Source organism: Capricornis sumatraensis, chromosome 5 (assembly GCF_032405125.1).
Source record: "Capricornis sumatraensis isolate serow.1 chromosome 5, serow.2, whole genome shotgun sequence".
In the NCBI taxonomy this organism is placed as follows: domain Eukaryota; kingdom Metazoa; phylum Chordata; class Mammalia; order Artiodactyla; family Bovidae; genus Capricornis; species Capricornis sumatraensis.
The window spans coordinates 75957607-75976304 of NC_091073.1; the positions used below are offsets into that span (position 1 = coordinate 75957607).

General features: G+C 35.7%; 1 protein-coding gene across 1 annotated transcript in view; it reads right to left on the reverse strand.

Annotated features, from left to right (window-relative positions):
- Positions 1 to 5307: 5307 nt before the first annotated feature.
- PALS2 (protein associated with LIN7 2, MAGUK p55 family member) overlaps positions 5308 to 18698 on the reverse strand; it is a 54383-nt gene continuing 40992 nt past the window's right edge. The window contains exons 7-11 of the mRNA XM_068972894.1: positions 18541 to 18609; positions 16836 to 16997; positions 10122 to 10324; positions 9032 to 9160; positions 5308 to 5484 (exon numbers count right to left, since the gene is read on the reverse strand). Coding sequence (XP_068828995.1) covers positions 5308 to 5484; positions 9032 to 9160; positions 10122 to 10324; positions 16836 to 16997; positions 18541 to 18609 — 740 coding nt within the window. The remainder of the gene's footprint in view (positions 5485 to 9031; positions 9161 to 10121; positions 10325 to 16835; positions 16998 to 18540; positions 18610 to 18698) is intronic.

The window sequence follows — 18698 nt, forward strand, 5'->3', positions numbered from 1 at the left end:
ATCCTCCAAACTCCCAGGCCTTCTTGACTGATGTGAAGAAGGTTAAGTTTCAGGCATGGTATGTCATATTTTTATGTTTCTACCCTGGCTTGCTGTGACTGAAGTGCAATAAAGATATTCATCCCCAACTTTTAAAATAAGACCTTTTGGCTTTTGCTCTGTGTTAGTGACAGTACTTGTTCACTGAGACTCAAGACAGATTTACAAGCATTAAGTCATTTAATCTGCCAAGTTATAAGTGGCATTTACATCATCTGTAGATGTGTTCATTCAGTTTGTGCTGGAGATTAGAAAACAATTAAAGCTGGTAGGGGAAAAAAAAAGAATTGTTGCTTCTGGTCAGCTTTGGTGTATGGAGGCAAGTCAGATTCTCAGAGCACTGCAGTATCAGCCAGTGGCCCCGAAGCAGGTAGAGAACAAAACTAAAAAAAAAAGGCAGTCCTGTTGGATCCGTGGTCCCCCAACTGGAGGTAACTGAATATGTTTCCCCTTAACAAATGCCTTTTAAACTTACTACTATGGGTTAAACAATAGGGCTGCAGTGATAAATTTCAGGCAGAAGAATAAGGTAAGCAGCTTTAAGGGGCAAAGATCAGAGTGTCTTCAGATGTAATAGAGTACTGGATTGCTTACTTAAATTTTGTTTGACTTGTGAGTGGTCTGGTTGGTGAGGAGGAGGATTTCCTAAAGGTCTGGACTTAGAAAAGGATTCTGAACTCAAAACCTCCTGACCAAGGCCACTAAGAGACCAGAACACAACCTCTTTCAGGCTGGAACAACATCCTCAGAGCTGTTTTAAAACTGAAGGCAGAATTTCTAAATGGTGTGCACCTATCACTATGTTACCTCCAGGAGAGGTACACTTTAAAAGAACTAAAAAGGGCAAATGAATACATATAATAAGCAGATAAAGCAGCTTAATGAGGATTTTCCAATTTACCATTTACCTCATCCGAGTTATAAATTACTTCTTATAATTTAAGGTGAAGACAAATATTAAGTTAGCCTTATTTAACAATCATATTATTAAAAGGGAGATGTAAATTTTCTCAATGGTCATATGGTCAGGAGTCATAATTAGGATCTCAGCCAGTAGAAGTGCACCAGCTCTATTTTTATCAAAAGAGAGACTATTTTAAAGAATGCAGTGCAATGTACTGCAGAAGTAGTGAAAATCATGCTTTTAAAGCCTAATCTTAGAAATGAGATAGCATCATTTCTTCACTTTCTAGTGTTTTAAGGACTCATTTTTGATTCTGTGTACTAAGTCATTCCAAAAACACACAAAGTAATATGATAAATTATGGAAAATATTAAAAATGAAACTTGAAGCTAGCAAAAATTCAGTTAAAAATAATCTTAAGAAAATTATAGAATTGTTATCTTCTTCAGACATATATATGTAAAAAATGATATGATGAATTATTACTCAGTTGTATTCTTTAAAGTTTGTGAATATTAACTTGTACTATATACAATAATCCTATTATTTAAAATACTGAATTTCTCCCAAGAACTCCAAATCCATTACAGATGTTATTACATGAATTCTCACAACAAATCCAAGAGAAGGGCAGGTACTATAATCTCTAAGCCTGAACCATATCTCAAATTCATTTGAAGGTTTAAATAAGTATTTCCCAGGAGGTTTCCATCCATGACTCTGTCCTTTTTCCCTAAGGAAATTAAGTTAGAGTACCTTTCTGAGCTTAATTCCAAATATATTTTTCAGAAAGGGCATTAGTATCTGCCTCAAAGTAAAACCAGAGCCTCTGAAAACTATGTGAAAAGTTTCATAATGTCTAAGAATTTGGAAATAATTAAAAATGTAAGAGCATTAGTTATAATTACATAGTGGACATTTTAGTGTTATTATTATCCATATATCTTGGGAGAATTTTACATATTATACACATAGCTGTATATATATATTATGTATGATGACTCAAACATTTAAGAAATGACCTGCTAGCTATATACAGAAAACCTCAGGATTACTTTTTCCATATGTAGTATAAAGACTCATCACTATAAAATTATTGGCTCCCTAGCCTGTGGTTCCTGGAAAATGGGGTATTGTTTCAGAAGTCATAAAAGTACAGTGTTAAGTAGACCAATTTTTCAAAACTTTAATATTTACCAGTTTAAAATAATTATACCTAACTCCATGGCTACCCATCTGAAAAATCAACCCCCATCACTGGATTGTGACCCTTGTTGTTATCCATAAAAATAAGTACAAATTTAAATGACTCTTTAAAACAAAGATCATCTTCTATGGTCACTGGGATATTATGGTCAAAGCAGTCAGTACCTGGCCATAGTCTATAATGCTACACTAACATTTTATTGCTAATTTGAATTCTTTTCTAAATTTGTGTTAATATCCAATTTGCTCTTTTAAAGAAAACTTGTCCTTATAAGCTATTATATTAAATTTACTAGATTCTAGAATCTAGGGTTCAGGCTACTATTGCTGTACTGGGTTTATGATATGATTTCTACCTCAGAAAGCTATGTTCCAGTTGTATGATAAAAGTAAACAAAGTCCTGATGTATTGGATAGTATTTTATTTGACACTATCCAAATATCAAACAGAAATGGAAACTGCATAATCAAGGCTTAACTAATAATAAAAGGGAAAATTCTACTTGAGTACATCACATATATTACACTAGTTACAGTTAAATGACTTATCCAGGGACATCAACTCTATGGATATGGGATATTTGTATATTTAAAAATATATATAATATTTAGCTGTATATAAACAATCATGCCCTGAATGCTGAATGTGGATGCTCACCTGTCCACAAGGAATCCTCAGGTGCATTAGTATGTTGGCACATTGTTTCCCAAAAGCATATGCACGCATATTTTTAACGATTACCAACTGTTCAACATCACCTTAAGCTATTTTCTCTTCAGTAAAGCTAGTTATCTTAGACCTTCCCTACAGGAGAAGTTCACATTCCCTTAATCACAACTATACTCTCATTGCTATAGGAGAATTCCGGGGCCTCTGGGACTTCTTGCCTCAGCAGAGCTCTGCTGGTTTCTACAGAACCAGACAGGACTTCAGTTTCAAGTTCAATGACTCTTTATTGAGATAGATGAACTTCGCTATAAATTGATTCTTTTTGGCTCTGGCATCTAGATGGAAATGAAATCAACTGCATTGTTCCATTTTATATTAGGAGGAATCTCATGTGTATAAACTAGTTAGTCATGAATACCATTTATAATAGAAATAACTCTTAAGTGTAGACTGTTTTCTAAATAATGTGCACTTTATACCATGTGATAAGGCCTAAAATATGTCTGATGTAAAAACCATCTCTGTTGTGTCGATGGGTAAAATATCTTGTGGATAGACTTCTTGAGCTGCTCCAGTTATCCCCCAGAGGCTGCAGGCAGCGGCTCCAGCGATCCCCTAGAGGCTGCAGGCAGCGGCTCCAGTGATCCCCTAGAGGCTGCAGGCAGCAACATGAAGGCACACTGCAGAAGACACCATACTTCCTGAGAATGTGAAAATAAAATTTCTCTTAAAATTTACAGCACGTTGAGATGCTAAGTCATGGGACATCATCTCGACACTGTGCTTTGATTCATCTTTGAGAAGCCAAGACTTTGATGTAAATGTATGTGGTTTAAAAGTTACCAAAGTTACTAAAAGGTATGATCCATTTTGCTACCAATTTCCTATTCTAGGACAACGACCTCCATACAGCTACTTGGGTGTTTGGTTTCATTGTGAAAAAGAACAGTGTGCCTGCTGCTTATTACCATGTATTTTTCTCTACCCTCTGAGTCCTCCGGGCTAGCATTCCATGTGACAGCTTAGCTGAGGGGAAAACAAATTTCAGCAGCCCGGGGTATGGTGCCTACCACCAGACAAAGATGATCATCAGAGTTTAAGCACCTAACCCGTTAAGTGTGAATACTGTTCATGTAAAAAGCTAGCAGCAGTATAAAATATGGCTAACTTAGTTTAACAATAATCTGCATCTCTGAATATACTTTAGAAGAATTTATACCATCAAAGAATCCTAAAGGAAGATATTAACTGAGATGAATTTTGGAAATTTGTATATACTAATGTATCTAAAGAAGGAGAACTGTTTTCCTAATCAAAAAGTTTACTTGCTAAACAAAAAGTACATTTGCTAACAAATGTAAAAAAAATATATAAAACATTATTTAATACATATTATATAATATATATATAGTCTACTGAGATAAAACATTTGACAATTTTTTCCAAATTTCATAAATTGTTCAATGGATTTGGTTCACAACACAACAAACTGAAAAAATACCCTAATGATCACATCACACTTCAAAAAGCAAACTGATTGTTCACATAAACTCCCAACTGCAAACTCAGAGGCATTTTTCAGCATCACAGAAATTTTCAGAGGCATGATACATTTGCTGATCCTATCCTAATAGAAAACTGTATAAAGCAGTAGGTGCACTTTCATCAGTTAAACTTTTACAACAGACCCGCTTCCAGAGTCGTTCTGTTGTAAGGACCGCGGGGTAAGGCACTCTCTTGGCCGGCATGGCCTTGCTTGCTGGGTACATGTTAACGAAGCATCAGCCCGTCACTGCAGCAGATGAGAGTGCAAGGTATTGCTCTTCATTTTTTCACGAGAGCAAGCATGAAGGGAAAAAACTAATAATGCTGCATAAATTAGAACGGATAGCCATTCAGCTCTGAAATAATGAAGCTGTGTTGCACTGAGCAGACTTCTGATGTCAGATTTGGATGGTAGTAGACTAGCTGTAGCACTGACATTAAAATTCTGCTTCTGTAAGAAATTGAATATATTAGGAAAGAAGGCCAATACACCATTGTTTTTTCCTAATAAGAGTAGCTGACCCTTCACTAAATACTGAACTAAATGACAGCTTTACAAAACTATTTCAAGTATTCATTATCACAGTGAAAATGTGAGACCAATGTTAGAGTGAATGACTTGAAAATTCCTTGGATGAAAAAGGCAAGGGTACTAAATCAAAACATATACAAAATGCTTCAACGCATTTCTTTATGTGATATGAATAGAAAGATTATCCATAAAAAGTTAGAAAAATTAAGATAAATTATATATTAGTACACCTTCTCAACCACATTTTATATAAAAATTCAGAATAGTGTACTGGTATTTCAATCTACACAATAAAAATGCTTGGACTTGGCAGATATCTTCTATCTGTGCATGTATTTTCTCAGTAGAAGGTTTATTTGTTGCAGTCACTTTTTGGAAAGTTTTATTTGAATTGTGAACCTTACTGAATCATCAGTAAACCCAGCTGATTGGGACCCACTGTGGCTCCATTCTCAGTTTCTCTATGGCAGTCTGCAGTTTCTCAAAGGCTTTGTCTAGATTGTCATTGATGATGATCAGATCAAAATAGTGGTTGTAGGCTCTTTGAATCCGTGCACTTTCATCCACTGTTTTCTTCAAGTCAGAGTCCTGGCAAAGAGTTTCAAGAGGAAAAGTTTATACAATGTATACTTACTTGCTCACAATCAACTCAAAATGAAATAAGAAGTAACTAGGATGGATATTTGAGTGTGATATCAATCCTCAAAATCTAATCTACATAGTGTTAAAAAATATATTACCATCTGTTCATATCCAGTCATTCTAGCTGCATTCATGTTTGCATTTATGAGTATTCTGTGTCTTCTGTTTCACTGATACTAAGATAAGATTCCTAATTAAAGGACTATTGACAATAATCTTAGGGTGAAATCCAAAGTAATAAGGAATTATTGTAGGTCTCTAACCTCCAGGTAGCGCTAGTAGTAAAGAACCCCCCTGCCAATGTAGGAGATGCAAGAGATGCAGGTTTGATCCCTGGGTTGGGAAGATCTCCTGGAGGAGGGCATGACAACCCACTCCAGTATTCATGCTTGGAAAATCCCATGCACAGAGAAGCTTGGTGGGCTATGGTCCATAGGGTCACAAAGAACAGGACATGACTGAAGCAACTTAGCACAGCACAGCCCAACTACATCATCTTTCTCAAAATATTTTTACTTTATGGAGTCTGTAAATCATGGAACCCAAATTTGAGTGGCTGTTAAGCTCAAAGCCAAATTTACTGCCTTTCTCTAAGAAAGAGAATCTTAGAATAGTTTGAAGACTACATGCTCCCCACTCCCAACAACAACAACACACACACACTTTAATTTGTTATATATTTCATTATTGTTTATATTTCATAAAATACTTCTAGTCATTCTGGAATATTTAGGGAGAATAAGAAAAGAATAGGTTTTTTCATGAGCTAGTAAAGCTTTTCATTAAATTGTGTTTTGAAATTTCACAATACTTCTACAGGTTCTCCGAATATTCATTAAGTTCCTATTAAAATGTCTGTTTCATAATCTGTGGATATAACAGTGAATAAGACAGAATGGGTTCCTATCATTTAGTGGAGGAGACAAATAAGAGGGCAAATAAACAAAAACTTACAAGTTGTAGTAAGTACCATGAAAGAAACCAACCAGGAACAAAGAATTGTAAGAGACCTACCTTAGACAGAGTGACTCTACATATGAATAAATGACATTTAACCTACCTAAATGACATTTCCAGTTGAGTATTTCAAATCCTGAAAGATGATGCTGTGAAAGTGCTGCACTCAACATGCCAGCAAATTTGCAAAACGCAGCAGTGGCCACAGGACTGGTAAAGGTCAGTTTTCATTCCAATCCCAAAGGAAGGCAATGCCAAAGAATGCTCAAACTACCGCACAACTGCACTCATCTCACACGCTAGTAAAGTAATGCTCAAAATTCTCCAAGCCAGGCTTCAGCAATATATGAACCGAGAACTTTCAGGTGTTTAAGCTGGTTTTAGAAAAGGTAGAGGAACCAGAGATCAAATTGCCAACATCCACTGGATCATGGAAAAAGCAAGAGAGTTCCAGAAAAACATCTATTTCTGCTTTATTGACTATGCCAAAGCCTTTGACTGTGTGTATCACAAGAAACTGTGGAAAATTCTGAAAGAGATGGGAATACCAGACCACCTGACCTGCCTCTTGAGAAATCTATATGCAGATCAGGAAGCAACAGTTAGATCTGGACATGGAACAACAGACTGGTTCCAAATAGGAAAAGGAGTACGTCAAAAACTGACCTATAAAGGGGAAGTATCAAGTATATTTTCTACTTTTCTGTATATACTGTACTTCAGAGTAATCAACTAGTTAATGAAAAAAAGTCATTACTTAGAAGAATTCTAGTTTATAAATGCAGAATGAATGACAAACTTGGAATACTACCACTTCACATCACAGTTTGACTACCCCAGGTTACACACCAGCTTGAAATAGCTTCCAGTCTGCAACACAGGGAGGCGGAGCCCAGGAGAAGGCTACTGAACTCTCTCAGTTGTCAGCAGAGCTGACAGTCCCGGGAGAACAAGGCGGCAGGGGTTTGCAGGACAGAATACAGGATGGAACAGCACCGTGGAGAGAGAACTCCGGAGACTTGCAACAGACCCCCCCTCCAGCATTCAGCTGAATACCAATCCATGCACATCACAACTACCCAGGGTCACCAAAGAATCACCAGGAAGGATGAGAGCTCTTCATTCTGAGCCAGAAACGATGCCCATGCCCACAGGCAGGACAGAAAACCTCCTGAGGCACAGGTCATCTGAGAGAGCACTCAAATGGGTTTTGCCTCAGCGCTCCAGAGTAACTGCCCCTAGCATGAGAACTGCTCCTGTTTTAAAGCAAGATGTGAAAGGAACAAACAATTTCCAAACAGCTGCATTTCCCAGGACAAAATTCACAATATTGGGTATCCAATAAATTACCAGGACTGCAAAGGTGCAAGAAAATAAGACTCACAATGAGTAGCAAAGTCATAAAATAATCCAGAACTGATGCAAATGTTAGAATCTGAAGACATGAAAACATTTATTATAACTATATTTCAGATATTCATAAAGCTCATTAGAGACATGGAGCAACCTGAAAAAGAACAAAGAAGACTAAAACTACCTGATTTCAAGGCTAATCAGCTAAATTGTGGAAGAGGTAGAAGCAGGAGGGAGGGACTGTGAAGGGGCACAAAGAAACTTATGGAGGTGATAGACAGGCCTGTTTCTTGACTAAGATGGCCTCACAGGTGCAGACATAGGCCCAAACTTATCAAGGTGTGTACTTGCAACATGTATAGTTTATTGTATATCAATTATACCTCATTTAAGCTGGGGTGGGGGTAAAAAGATTTAGAAGACATTAGGTAAATGCAACGTGTTAATCTTGTTTGGATCCTGATTTGAACAAACTAACTAAAAAAAAATTATAAGTACTGAGGAAATGCAGACTATATATTGATAATATTAAGAAGCTGCTCTTCCTAATGTTTGATGTGTTAATGGTTTCATGGTTATGTCCAAAACGTCTATCTTTAGAGATAAATACTAAAGTATTTATGGTTGATATGATATCAAAGATGTGCTCCAAAATAATTCAAGGTAAGGGGGGAAGTGAAGAGAGGTCTAATTGTAACAAAAATGGCCATGTGTTATTGAAGCTAAGTCGTGGACACATGGGAGTTCATTTCTTCCCTCTTTTCTACATATTTAAAAATTTTCACAACATGAGAAAAAGAGAGGGAGAATGAAAACATATAACAACTAAAAGTCAGTACACCTAACTCTACCCATAGTAAACCTTATGAACATGCTTGTATAGGCCCTGTTTCCACATTAGTAAAAAGAGGGAATTAGATTAATATGTACATTTTAGCACTGTTCCATTTCCTTTTCACACAGAGTAAACTTCTGTTTTAAAATGGAGTGGATGATGATTTTTAAGTAAAAGCAATACTGTTCTAAATCCTAACTACATCCAGGGAACATATTTTTATTCTGTGATACCTTATGTAATGTGTTTGTTTCATAAATATGAATAGATAGAATTAAACATGCCCAAAAGAAAAACGAAAAACTTTAGAAGGAAAATAATACTGCTAGCCTGAAAAAAACTCCTCACCGTCAAAAGTTTGGTAGTGATACCAGCATCCACTACAGCCTTGTGCATGGCACGTAGGGTATCTAGTTCTGGAGCAGCAATAAACACAACATAGGGCATGAACTCAGATGTCCTCAGCACTTTCAGGGCCTGTGTAGAAGAACAGTTGCAAACCAATTTATATAGGATTAGAATTTGAATTATGTTACCCTAAATAATCAAAGCCCACCCACCCTCTTCCTAAAGATAAAGAACATAGTCTAACACCTGCTTCCCATCCCCCCACCTCCCTTCTATCCTTCTGATTCCATATAGTGCTTTCCTAAAATAGTGATCCATTAATTTTGTTCTGATTTCAGTCTCACTACTGTTTGGTACCCCTGAACAAAAAGAAAAGTATTAAACTTAACGATCCCAAATCATTAAGAATGATATAAATGCTTTCTATGTTAATTGCAGACTTCTGTTAATATTGAAAAAGCAGAAATAATTTCAGTGTCCATTAACTGGAGAGTAGTTATATAAATAATCATATATCTGTACTATGAAATATCATGCAGCAATCACAAAAAAAAGCTCTATAGTACCTAACATGAAAACATCTTCAAGAAATACTGCTTAATGAAAAAAGGCTTAAGAATCTGTATAGAATTTTTCCATTTACGTATATAAGAAACAACAACAAAAGTAGAAAACCCATTACATTTTCTAAATATATTTTTTATTTAAAGCATACTTAAAATGACAGAATGATATGCACCAAACTATTAATAATACAAATCTCTGAGTAGGGAAGGGAGATTGGGTTGAGTGTAGAATGGTGGGAAGGGGTAAGGGACACACAGAATGAGAATGAAATGAATGGGATATGTGTATGAATGTGTGGGGGTGTGTGTGTGTGCTGGGTGGGACGGGTGTGACTCAAGCATCTACTGCCATCCAAGTCTCTGTTGACTAATGGATTAGAGATTTAGTAAACTAGCTGTAGATGCATAATAAGGTTCTCTATCACCACAGGTAATAGAGGAAAAGAGATATCCTCGTAATCTGAAGACAAAAACTCCACGGGAACTAAAACTTAAAAAACAGCTTTGGAATTCACGCAGCTTACTTGTGGGTTGACATCCAAAATGCAAGTTCTTCCAGTTTGGACAACTTCAAGAATAGAGTCGATCTTGGTTCCGTAGAGATTTCCTTCATATTCCCCATGTTCCAAATACTTTCCAGCTTTAATATCAGCTTCCATCTCAGATCGTGACACAAATTTATATGCTTGGCCATCTTTTTCATCTTCCCTTGGTTTCCGTGAAGTAACTAAATAACACAGCATTGAGAATTTGTACAGAGACAATGCAATGTATTAAAATATAAACCAAAATGTATAGAGTAGCTTAAGACTTTTACATTCAGTGCAGGTTGACAAACCATGGCCTATGACCAAATCTTATTTTTGTAAAGAAAGTTTATTTACAAAACCTGCTTGCTTCTTATTGTAAATAATAAAACTTTTATCACCCATGTTTTCATTCATTTTACAAAGGCAGAATAGCTGCTGCTGCTAAGTCGCTTCAGTCGTGTCTGACTCTGTGTGACCCCATAGACAGCAGCCCACTAGGTGCCTCTGTCCCTGGGATTCTTCAGGCAAGAATACTGGAGTGGGTTGTCATTTCCTTCTCAGAATAGCTGTGGTACAGACTAAATGGACTACAAAATCTAAAATAAAAAATTTCTGACCCTGATCCATAGAAATGTCTCAAGAGGTAGTCTCCAATATACATTTTACATCCAAAAATATGCTTTATAAAGTCAGTTTGAAACTCAAAATATATTTACCTAGAAGCAGAGCCCTAACTTGAAATTCTTAAGTAAGGTAAGAGTTATTAAGTGTGAAGTATATTGCAAATGAGTATCTTTTCCATCTGACCAATACTCCCTTTCTCTTAAGGAATATTAAGTTCTTTATACTTTACCACAGCCTAATTGCAAGTCTGGCACTGAGCGCAGGCGGCTAACCTGCCTCTTGAGAAATCTGTATGCAGGTCAGGAAGCAACAGTTAGAACTGGACATGGAACAACAGACTGGTTCCAAACAGGAAAAGGAGTACATCAAGGCTGTATATTGTCACCCTGCTTATTTAACTGATATGCAGAGTACATCATGAGAAACGCTGGACTGGAAGAAACACAAGCTGGAATCAAGATTGCTGGGAGAAATATCAATAACCTCAGATATGCAGATGGCACCACCCTTATGGCAGAAAGTGAAGAGGAACTAAAAAGCTTCTTGATGAAAGTGAAAGAGGAAAGCGAAAAAGTTGGCTTAAAGCTCAACATTCAGAAAACTAAGATCATGGCATCCGGTCCCATCACTTCATGGGAAATAGATGGGGAAACAGTGGAAACAGTATCAGACTTTATTTTTTGGGCTCCAAAGTCACTGCAGATGGTGACTGCAGCCATGAAATTAAAAGACGCTTACTCCTTGGAAGAAAAGTTATGACCAACCTAGATAGTATATTCAAAAGCAGAGACATTATTTTGCCAACTAAGGTCCGTCTAGTCAAAGCTATGGTTTTTCCTGTGGTCATGTATGGATGTGAGAGTTGGACTGTGAGGAAGGCTGAGCACCGAAGAATTGATGCTTTTGAACTGTGGTGTTGGAGAAGACTCTTGAGAGTCCCTTGGACTGCAAGGAGATCCAACCAGTACATTCTGAAGGAGATCAGCCCTGGGATTTCTTTGGAAGGAATGATGCTAAAGCTGAAGCTCCAGTACTTTGGCCACCTCATTCGAAGAGTTGACTCATTAGAAAAGATTCTGATGCTGGGAGGGATTGGGGGCAGAAGGAGAAGGGGATGACCGAGGATGAGATGGCTGGATGGCATCACGGACTTGATGGACGTGAGTCTGATGGAACTCTGGGAGTTGGTGATGGACAGGGAGGCCTGGCGTGCTGCGATTCATGGGGTCGCAAAGAGTTGGACACGACTGAGCGACTGAACTGAACTGAATTGCAAGTCCAATAAGTGAGCAAAGTTCTATTCTTAGTTGGTATTATCAATTTTCTGAAGTGTAGTCTTACCCACAAATTATCTGTCCTTTATCTCACCCTGGTACAACACCTCTCTTCTAGCTTCCTTCTAATTGACATTTCCAAATGTTAACTGTTTTGTTTTGCACCTCAGTGGTAGATCTAGCCACCTGGATGTTATTATGTTCTACTTTCTCTACTCTGACCTGAAGTATTCTTTCTGAGAGAATGAGAGAGAGGAGATCAAGTCCAAGATCTTTTTATCTGGTATTTGAGAAACATACAACTCCTTTGCAACCTGGTTGTGCTAGGAACAGATAATTATCACCTTTCAAACTGTTGTAAAGATGCAGTTAGGTACTCTCTGCCAACTTGCTAGAACTCCCTAGGAAGAAAGGTAATTTGTGTATGTGTGTGTGTATATTCACATTTAACCTTAATTGAGTTTGGCTACATCAGATAAAAAAAATTCTACTTCTATTAGTCAAGTACTTACACAAGCAGAATATCTGAGGAAATCATTAACCATATGCAATTAAAGTTAGAAAGTAAGCAGATGAAAAAGTGACAGTCAGTATTTGGACTATTTGTAACACACCAAGAAAACTTTTATAAGAACAAAACTTTAAGTTCAAGCTCAGTAACAAGGGTCTAATTGATAAATGAGATCATTATGTACAAGGCAATTCCCTTTTTCCCCTGCTGTTTTCTGGCTCATCCCAGATTACTGTAGAGATTTATGAAGTCACTTAAAGAGCTTCAAGATGCTATACTGACTTTTCATATTCAAAAATGTGTAATCTCTAAGTTTCTGGAGTTCTTTACCAAAAGTGGTATGAGAAAATTTCTAAGGCAATTTTAAGTTCCCCAACTACATACATGCTAGGACTTGGCTTAGTATCTGTGAAGATAATTTTAGAAGAGTATGACTTTTGGTGATGCACTACAGTGAAACCACATATGGAAATGTGCTGCTTGAAGTAAAATGTACAGACACACATACTGCCTCTACCACTACCTCTATCACCTGGAGAGAATCTCACATTATTGGTGAAATGTGTTTGCTTTACAAAGGAATTTTAACAACAATACCATTCTCTAGTGGACACACACACAATTTAAATTGCCACGTTAATTAAGTCTTTTTCCATTTTTAGAACAGAGAAATTAGATCAGGGTGACTTAACTACAGCTGATTCCTTAGACTTTTATGACAAGTAACTAATAGATTAGCAAAATTCTAATCTTTAGCAGCTCTTCATATAGTCAGGAAATAAGCAACAAAGTAACATTTGTTAACTATTTCAAGACATAGTAAAGAGAAAACATAATCAGGTAGTTTAGCCATGTAGATTAATAATTTTTAATATTTTATTTTAGGATCATATAATATATAAAGAAAATGAAATCAACTTAATCTAACAGCAGTATTTACTTCCTTCCCTATGAGACCTCGCCATCCAGACTACCAGACAATGTATCACAAGTTAAGGAAACTTGTCACCCTTAACATTTTTTTTGTGTTAATTCTGAAGCTTAATAAAAACTAGATGTTATATAAATGTGAATGACTTAAAGAAAAGTAAGACACACCAACATCATGTAATGAAGTGAGAGTTGATGTATGGATATACATGCATCATTCTATATAAAAATTCATATATGAATATTTACAGTTACTAAAAATAAATCTGTCGAAAGGTAAAATAGTATATCTTTCTGTAAATTAATTTGGCATAAAGAAAGCAAGATGAAATAAATACATTTATACTTCTATGTAAAATCCCTCTCTCTATATATATATCCTTTGGTCTACTAATTTTACATCTGAGATTTACATATACACAGTTTAGTTACTTTTAACAAAAATGCCACCCAAACCATGCAAATGGACGATAACAGAGAGGGTTAAATAAAGCATGGTATACTAATATACTAGAATATTAAGAAGCTAATATGATTAATTTTTAGGGTTTTTTAATCATGATAAAATATACATAACATAAAATTTATCATTTTAACCATTATTAAGTGTACAATTCAGTGGCATTAAGTACATTAACACTGTTGTGCAACCATTACCATTATTCATCTCCAGAATATTTTAATCATCCTATATGATAGAAACATAAAAAAGAATTACACTCACTATTTAATATTCTTAGAGATACAGCAGAGATAGTTCCCAGAAACAGATGGTGCTATGGGAAAAAAAAAATTAAACAGGAAACAGAAAATAATCCTAAAATGAAAATTATGACTAGTTGTGATAAACACTGATGAGATAGAAGATAAAGAATTCAAGGTAATCTTTTAAACAGTAGAATAAAAAGATAAAAGGCTGGACAATATGAAGAGAGACAAAAGAGATAATCCAGAATGTTCAACATCTAGCTAATAGAAATTCTAGAAAAAGTCAAAACAGAAAACAGAGAAATCATCCAAGGAACATAATTCCCTAGAATGGAAGAGCATGAATTTCTAGTCTGAAGAGCCACGATCATCAGCACAATGAATAAAAATAGATGCACACAAAGGCACATCATTATTATAAGATAATGAAAACCAACAAAAAGACTGAAGGAAAATCATGTCATTTATGAAAGAACAAAAATTAGAATAACGTCCTAGACTTCTTAAAAGACCCTGGTGCTAGGAGAGAATGAAAGCATTTCTGGAGAAGAGAGCAACGGAGGATAAGATGATTAAATGGCATCACTGATTCAAAGGACATGAACTTGGGCAAATTCTGGGAGACGGTGAGGGGCAGAGAAGCCTGGTGTGCTGCAGTCTGTGGGGTCACAAAGAGTCGGACACAACCTGGTGACTGAACAATAAACTTCTTAACCAAACTGGATTCAAGAGTAACATCTTTTCAGTATTACAATTTAGACTTTCTATTCTCAATCAATCAAATACAGGGCAAAAAATATACAACTTCAAACACAAAGATCCAAGAATTAACATCCATACACCATTTCTTGTCAAGTTGCAAGTGATGTGCCGTAGCAAAACAATGCAATAACCCAAGAGAGAAAAGAATGGGACCCAGGAGCCATAGCTTCAACTCAGGACAACAATAAAGGGAAACATCCCTATGCTAACGTGGGATAGACAGAGAGGAGTGTGTAGTCCTCACTGAAGCAGGAAGACTGAGGGTTGTGAGACTGAGGTCTCCAAGAAAAATGCATGACTTACCGAATAAGCCAGTCTTTAATACAAAACTATATGCGTGAATACATAAGGCAAGGTAAAATGAGGAGAAGAAAAAAAAAAAGAACTCTAGAAATTGCTGGGTTGGGAGAGAGCACAAGGCTGTTCAAGAAAGTGAAACAATTAATTGAAACGAGCTATCTTTATACTGGGAGGACACTCAGGAAGAGAGTAAATAAGGTCTACATTGGATAAAGCAAGAAACAGCAGAATTAAAATATTATTAAAACATATGGAGGACTAACAGAAGAAATACCAGAAAGATTGAAAAGTGACTGTTTCTGGTAACTAGGTAGAAGATGGGGTTATTTTTCATTATATATTTTTAAGAACTACTTAATTAAAATATGTCAAATGCATTAATTTGATAAAAACAAAAAACAAAATACTTTTAAAATACTCTGGTCACAGTGATATTTTTATTTTGTTAACTATTTAACTAGGATTTGTCTGATTTACTGATTTACAGTGCATACAATGCAACTCAAACCCTAAGGGGATTACAAACAACACATGGGGACAGCGACAGAGTTATTCCCTCAATACACCCCTAAGAATGTTAGCAACAGGATTACTCACTGAGAACTGAATGTCTAAGCATACTGGATGAAAGGAGAGACACCCTAAAACTCATCTGAAAGAGATGGAGTGATGTCAGGCTAAGACCTGACTTGGAAAGCTTAAAGGAATTAAAATATCTACAGAAATTCTGTGTGAATCAAAACGGGGCTTGTCAGCAATGGAAGCACAGAAAGGCGAGTTACAAAGGCAAAACTGGCTTATATTCAGGGAAGATATAAGTTCCCATAAGTAAAGGCTCATATATCTCCAAAATGAAGACATAAAGACCACATGTATAGTAGTCCTTATAATAAGGCAGATATATCATTTAACTCCTTGCTCTAACTCCATTCTCATCAAGCATGCTTTTGATGTTATTTAACTTTCCTTGTAAATGTATGAATGGAGAAAGAATGGAAAGATCATAAAATGAGTGTTTGGTTCACTTAATATTTGTACTTCCCATCATGTATTTTATACATAAATAAATATGTGACCTTAATTAATCTTGCTTGCTCTGGAAGAAGAATCTCTTTTAATGTGCTATCAAAAAGTAGGCTCATGACCTTGAAGGAATGGGACCTATAAGAACACACAAATTCACAAAGGGACTGCTACACTGGGAGTGTCAGAAGATCCAGCATCTTTCCCCTTTTACAGTAAAATAAGTGAAAAACATAACTTTTCAGATATATGTCAATCGTACAAGAAAATACAAAGCTAATGTTCATTTTGCCACAACTCTTAATACCTGCCTTTATTGAACATTACCGGATTGAAGAGTCTGGAGAAGTGACTGCCACCAGGCAGCAATCTGACAGAGATTACAGTGCTATTTCACTGCTATTTCAAGACAGCTGTAGAGCTGTCGAGCTTTTCAGTATCATTTGCTCGTTCATTTCCATTGGCATAATCAGAAATTCCTTGGGAATAAAATAATTCCTACCCTCTCCACCCCCCTGCCGACACATACATTCTTTCCTTTCAAATCAAATAGCAAAGGAAATGCGGAAGACTTACATGGCACTGTGGTTCCAAATCTAGTGGGATTTAACACTATGAACCTGTTTTTCAAGCTTCTTCGTCCCACACCTTGAGCTCCTATCAATACTAACGTCTTTCTCTGGAAGGGAGGCATTTTGGCTACCTCCTCATATATCTGGATTTCATGACGATCGAATTCTAAATGTAAGGAAATAGGAAAACATCATATTCGGTTCTGTTCAGTGATGTTTTAGCTGTCTTGATAGTGAAGTATCACTTGAACTGTACTGACTTAGCGTCGATTATTAAAAATAAATTTGGTACAGTACAATAAATTATTTTGTATTCTGATTTAAACATCTGCTTCTATCCTTTCGCCTTAAAAATCTAACAAAGCTAAAAAAGTGTCCTTGCTTTATCCTTAAAAGACAGTCTATCCATTAAAACTTGTTTCTTTGCAATTCATCAGTAGAAATAATTAGTTAATATAATCAAATTGCAAATTAGTTTATGTAATCTATTCCACTAAAAAGTGCATATCAAATAGGAAGGATAGCTGTATACCTAGAGTAGCTGCTTAACTAAGTTTCATAGAATGAGTACCCCTTCCAATGATATAAATGAATAAATACTGTGTGGCAAACTCTGCAAATATCATTTGATTAATAAAATGCATACAGGCAACATAATAACATTTAAATATTAAGATTCTAAATTTATGTATAAAATAAAACATTGATCCTAATTATTTTCAGTAGAAACACATTCCAACATTACAATCAATGGGAAAATGAAAAAATTTTCATTTTGCAAGAAAGCTTTAAGTATATGTATTTAATGAAAAATAAAGCCAAAGAGAATTTGAAATATTATATTACCTATTATTATGGCTATGACTCTCAATCTACAGTAATAACACTTCTTCCTTAGGTTATTATCTTAATAGCAACACTTTCTTTGCACAGTTTCTCCACAGTAGGTTAAGGGAGAGTCTATTTTCCCCTTATTATATTATTATTATTATTGCAATATGTCATTACATTATTTTCTTTATAGTGTGCTGTTTAGTTTATTACCAGCATAGAAGAAGCTCTAAAGTCAAGAAAGCACTTTACAATGATCAGTTCTTTGGAGTCTTTGAATCAGAGTCTCTAGAGCCTTGTGATTCAAAGAGCTGCATGTCACTCTTAGCCTCTACAACTGAAAAGAGTAACTGGTGGGTGTCATGTTTATCTGTCTTTAAATCTAAAAAATTTAAGAAAGAATCCTATTAGATCAGGCTAAGATTTGTTTGGTCCAGTACTGTTTTTCCAAAAGTATCACGGATAATGTTATGGTAGAATATGTTTGCCATTAATCATATCATAACACTTTTAACATAGTCATAAAAAGGGATTTTGTTCTGTAGAAATAACACATAAGTTCCTGTCAAAGTTCTTAAAAAAAATGTTTCAATTGTCACACTGTTCCTTCATTAATACAAGCATAAATCTTAACTAATTCATTTTACTGTAAATTATGCTCATAAAGCACCCTGGTGATAGTACAAGCATGTATATCAGGATTTAAATAATGCCTATATATTACTGCACTGAGTGTCCACATCGCAGTTCCTTGCAATCAGGTATTAATATGAATTAATTCATTTAAAATTATACATTTAGAACATATGCCACATTGACTAATGATAAAGCTATTTCATAGTTCACTTGGATGTCTCAAAAAAGTATTTAAAACATACCTGCGTTTCTGGTTGTGAGATACATCATCTTTTTCTTTTTTTTGCTACTTATGGTTCCACAGAAAGGTCCTGAAGGATGACAAGGCAAATATAACTTAAACGGTATGTTGGAATATATACATTTCCCTGTGGTATTCTATAAGGCTGGGAGAATTATC